The 4785-nt window shown below is 59.4% G+C and overlaps 1 protein-coding gene across 2 annotated transcripts in view; it reads right to left on the bottom strand.

The window, feature by feature from the left end:
• The window catches only part of DPY19L4 (dpy-19 like 4), a 32167-nt gene extending 27636 nt beyond the window's left edge, over positions 1-4531 (bottom strand). For both annotated transcript variants that reach the window (XM_055127031.1, XM_055127030.1), the window contains exons 1-2: positions 4334-4531; positions 612-710 (exon numbers count right to left, since the gene is read on the bottom strand). In XM_055127031.1, the coding sequence (XP_054983006.1) occupies positions 612-710; positions 4334-4478 (244 nt within the window). In that variant the 5' untranslated portion in view covers positions 4479-4531. The remainder of the gene's footprint in view (positions 1-611; positions 711-4333) is intronic.
• Positions 4532-4785: the final 254 nt, after the last annotated feature.

The raw sequence follows: 4785 nt of genomic DNA on the forward strand, positions 1-4785 counted from the left end.
GGGCTCTCTCTTCCTCTCACTGCCAACTGCAGCCAGGCCAATTCGGTTCCAGATTCGCCTCCTTTAGGTGTCCACTACAGTTGATGACCACGGCACTCGGGGTGCCCATTTAGCTGCCCTAGTTGCCTAATAAAGACTGTAATAACATCGCAACTAGGGAGCTGGAGCAACAGCACAGCGGGGAAGGCGTTTGCCTTGCACGCGGCCAACCCCGGTTTGATTCCCAGCATCCCATATGGTCCCCTGAGCACCGCCAGGGGTGATTCCTGAGTGCAGAGCCAGGAGTGAACCCTGACCATCGCCGGGTGTGACTCAAAAAGCAAAACAAAACAAAAAAAGCAAAATAAATAAATAAATAAATAAATAAAACTGCAACAATAGGACAGCCAGGGGGTGGGGGCGGCCTGCCTTGCACGCGGCCAAGCCGGGTATCCCATCTGGTCGAACGCCAGGAGTAACCCCTGAGCACTGCCCCATTCCCCGGCCCAGCCAAGTGGCTCTTTGCCCTCCTGGCACCGGGAAAGTGTGTGTGGCCTAGCAGCAGCCATGCAAGCAGCCAGCCGAGGACGGACGCGGATCTCCCCTGGGAACTTCCCATGCCCGGGACTCACGCCTGGGTGCTCTGTCAGTCGGGGCGCTCCCCTCCTTGGCGGCATCCTTCTGTTCCAGAGGCTGGGGCTTCTTTCTCTGGCGCAGTTCACCAGCTGGCCCTTGGAGATTGGAGACACGATTGCAAGGCTTATGTCCAACTGCCGCCTCTACACTGTCGGGACTAGCGCTCACGCCAGTCTCAGGGGCGCCCCTGCCCTCCCACGCAGTCAGGCCGTCACAGTCTCCCCGCCGCCGCCCTGCCCACACAGGCCGCCCACAGCCCTACTCTCAGAGCCCTACTGCAGCCCACAGAAGGGCCGAGGCAACCACGGGAGGGAGGGCGCTGGCCTTGATGTGGCCGACCCCAATTCCATGCCCCGAATCCCACATGATCCTCCCAGCACTGCCAGGAGTGATTCCTGAGTGCAGAGCCAGGAGTAGTCCCTGTGCATCACTGGGTGTGACCCAAAGAGCAAAAATAATAATAATAATAATAATAATAGACTTCACTATATTCAACTTGACTACTTTTCCTCCCGAGAATTAGCTTGTGAATTTGCTCATGACCGTCAGTGGGAACAGTCTGGCCGAGTCCACAAGGTAGCGGGTGAGCGCAGCAGCTAAGGCCTTGCCTGTCTGACCCCCAAGCCCCACAGGGCCTCTGAAGCCCTGCCAGAAATGGTTCCTGAGCACACATTCAGGAGCTTCCCAGGACCACCAATGGTTGTGACTCCAAAAGCAAAAGTTTTGCAGAGATTCCCAAATAATTTATGAGGCATACGTATCTTGTAAGATCTCTCGATCTGACAAAAAGGCCATGCATATTAATCTATGCAGGATCTATAATTTTTTAGATTCTCAAAAGCCAAACATTTTAAGACAGCAAGTATCAGCATTCTGTTCTGGGGGGGGGGGGGTGGAGGAGGTGTTTTGGGCAACGCCTGGCAGTGCTCAGGGCTTACTCCTGGCAATGCTTAGGCGCCCTGAGGTGGTGCCAGGGATCAGACTGGAGTCGTCATAAGCAAGGGAAGTGCGTAACCACTGTCTCTCTGGCCCCATTTGTCCTGTCACTTCGGGAAGCAAAGTCGAGCCCAGGATCCCTCGTGAAGTGCAGCAAAGACAGCACTCCGCTACAGAGACTCTGACTCCGGAGGGAAAACTCTGGGATAGGACTGGGTGTCCTTTGGCTATCTTTTTAAGATTGTAAGGAAAAAGTCAAACACTAGTGATAAGGAAGCTGCACGACCCCCTGCTGCTCCCGCCTGGGCCCACCGGGTGCTACTGCCAGGCCGGAGCAGCCCCTCGGGAGCCAGGCACAGGGCGCTGTCACCTCGCCGGCAGGAAGCACTGAAATAAACACCCGACCCTCCCCTGCATCAGGGAAAACCATGCTGGGAGAGGGGTCCCGGGAAGAACGGCAGGGCAGACAGAGAACCAGGGTGAGAGGGGCCAGTGCAAGGGGACAGAAGGAATGCCTCCCAAGTGGCCTCCCGCCCGGTCCAATGCAGTGACGACAAGATAATGTGTTGGGGCAAGTTCAGTGTCAAATAAACGTGACCAGTCAGATAATGCTTGATCACAGAAATGACTGCTATAAATATTACCAGTGCTATATTATCACAATAAGAATAGATTCATTATCAATCACCCTTCATTAATAATTATTCCATTATCAATCATGGAATGATTATTAATGATAGCAGACACCGATATTTATGAAATTAAATACTGGGTTGAGTGCCAGAAAGCTAGTTCAGCGAGGGAGACATTTGACTTGCACTTGGCCAACCAAAATTGACCCCCAGTACCTCTTCTGGGTCTCTGAACCCCACCAGGTTTGGTGAGTGGACAGCTGGAGTAAGCCCTGAGCAGCTGCCAGGTGTGGCCCCTAAACATAAATCAAACTACAGGGGCTCTAGGGGCTGGAGAGACAAGCCAGAAGGTCAGGCAGTTGCCTCGTATGCAGCTGGGCGGGTTTGATCTCTGGCACCCCATAAGGTCCCCTGGGCCCAGCTGAGGACAGAGCCAGGAGTAAGCCCTGAGCACAGTGGGGTGTGCCCCTCTCCCCCGGAATAAAAACACATTTTGACAAAACTGTCAAGATTATTCTACATAGATGCCTTTCACTGCTCTTGGATTATCTGTGATCTGACAAGTAAAAGTCATTTTCAATTTTGCACCACAGAAGTCAATTTTACAAAACTGTGGCCCCCCCTTTTTTTGGAGGGGGGCTTTTGGGTCACACTGGGTGATGCACAGGGGTCAATCCTGACTCATGCACCTCATGCACTCAGCAATTACTCCTAGAGGTGCTTGGGGGACCATATGGGTTGCTGGGAATTGAACCTGGGTCGGCCGCGTGCAAGGCAAACGCCCTACCCACTGTGCTATCGCTCTGACCCCAACTGTGGCCCTTTCACATGTTCGACATCCTCACCAGTGAACTACACGCAGTGACTCAGGCCAATGTCCCGGGTGAGGGGACGCAGGGCTGCCTAGCATGCAGGGGCCAGAGCAGCCCCTTCTACTATGCAGAGCACCTGGAGACCACTGAGTGTGGCTCCCCCACAAAATAAAAGTAATTTCTTCTGTTTTCCTACAACGGCAACCATCTCTGACAGCTGGCACTGCAGTACTGACATCCCTGCAGGCACACAGACCCTTGGAGCACACAAGCTAGTTTTAGCCATACAGCCCGAGAGCAGCTATCGGTGAGAACGGGGTGGTGGGAAGCCAATCAGTGTTCTAGACAGTGGACAGGACAGCGGGCAGGATGCTCGCCTTGCACATGGCCACCACGTGGTCCCTGGGCACTGCCAGGAGAGATCCCTGAGCACAGAGCCAGGAGTTACGGGGGAGCATCCACGGGTGTGGCCCCCGAACAAACAAATCCATCATACCACGTTGCTACCAAAGGTAAAACCACACTGGAGCTCACTGCTTTCAGCTTTGGTTCTTTTGGTGGGGTGACGCTCAGCGGTGCTCAGGGTCACTGAGTTGGGCTGCCAGCTCGGGCCAGGGCAGCGGGTCACAAGCAAACTAACACTGGTAATGGCCAAGGAACCAGCTCCAAGGGCTGGGACACCCGGGCCGGGTCCCGCCAGCCAGAGCAGCCCCACCCAGCTCACTTTCCCACCCAACTCTCCACCCCGCACCCCAGTGAGGCTTGAGGGGTCAGCGCAGAGACCACCGGGGCCGGCCAGTCTCTCTGGCACTCGCATGGGCGCCCCCGAACCCCGCTGTTCCCCAAGAGCTTGAGACCCCGACTGTGCTCGGCCCCACGCGCCCCTGGCAGTCACCCTCAATCGCCCCAGCCCCCTGCACGCCCCCGGCTCCCCGCACGACCCCCCCCCCCCGGCCCCATGCTCCCAGCTCGCCCTGACACCCCTGCTCATCCCGGCCCCCTGCTCGCCCCCCCGGAATCCCTGCAGGCCCCCGGCCCCCCTGCACGCCCCAGACCTCCTACTCGCCCCGGCCCCCGGCACGCCCCCCCCCCCCGCTTTGGGGGACCGAGCGGCCCGAACACGCAGCGCGCTCGCGGGAGAGGAACCAGGGCCCGCTGCGGTTCCGTCTCCACCCGCCACCGAAACGAGAGCAAAGAGAACAAAACGGCTCGGTCGGAGGCTGGAATTTTCAAAAAATGGTGGAAAGGAAGCGCTTGTCCCTAGACCTGCGTCTTCTTAAGAAAACTCTGCCCGCACCCCGGCCTGTCTGCACCCCTGCCCCGCCCGCAGCGACCCACCTGGGCCCGCCTCGCGCCCCGCCTCGGGGGTCCCGCCGCGCCCGCGCCCGCCCGAGGCCTCGGCGCCCCCCGCACCCCCGCAGCTCCGTCCCGCGGCCTCGGGCTGCGGCGGGCCCCGCGCGCCGTCTCCTTCCTCCTCCGCCATCCTCGCCCCGGGCTCCCGCACGCTCGGGCCCGGCCTCGCCGCACCCCCGGGCCGCCGCGCCCCCACTTCCTGACCCGCCCCCCGCCGCCGTCGCCCGCAACCCGGTCCGCCCGGCGGCCGGAACCGAGCGCGGGCAGCGAACGGGCGCGGCCGGAGCGTCTGGCGGGAGCACCCACGCCTGCGCCTGCGCCTGCGCCAGCGAGCAGGCGCCTCTCTGGCCCCGCCCCGCGCGGCCACGCCCCCAGAAGGTCCCGCCCCTTCAGGCCACGCCCGTTAAGGCTACGCCCCCGACAGGCCACGCCACGCC

The sequence above is a fragment of the Sorex araneus genome, chromosome 2 (assembly GCF_027595985.1).
Source record: "Sorex araneus isolate mSorAra2 chromosome 2, mSorAra2.pri, whole genome shotgun sequence".
Lineage (NCBI taxonomy): Eukaryota > Metazoa > Chordata > Mammalia > Eulipotyphla > Soricidae > Sorex > Sorex araneus.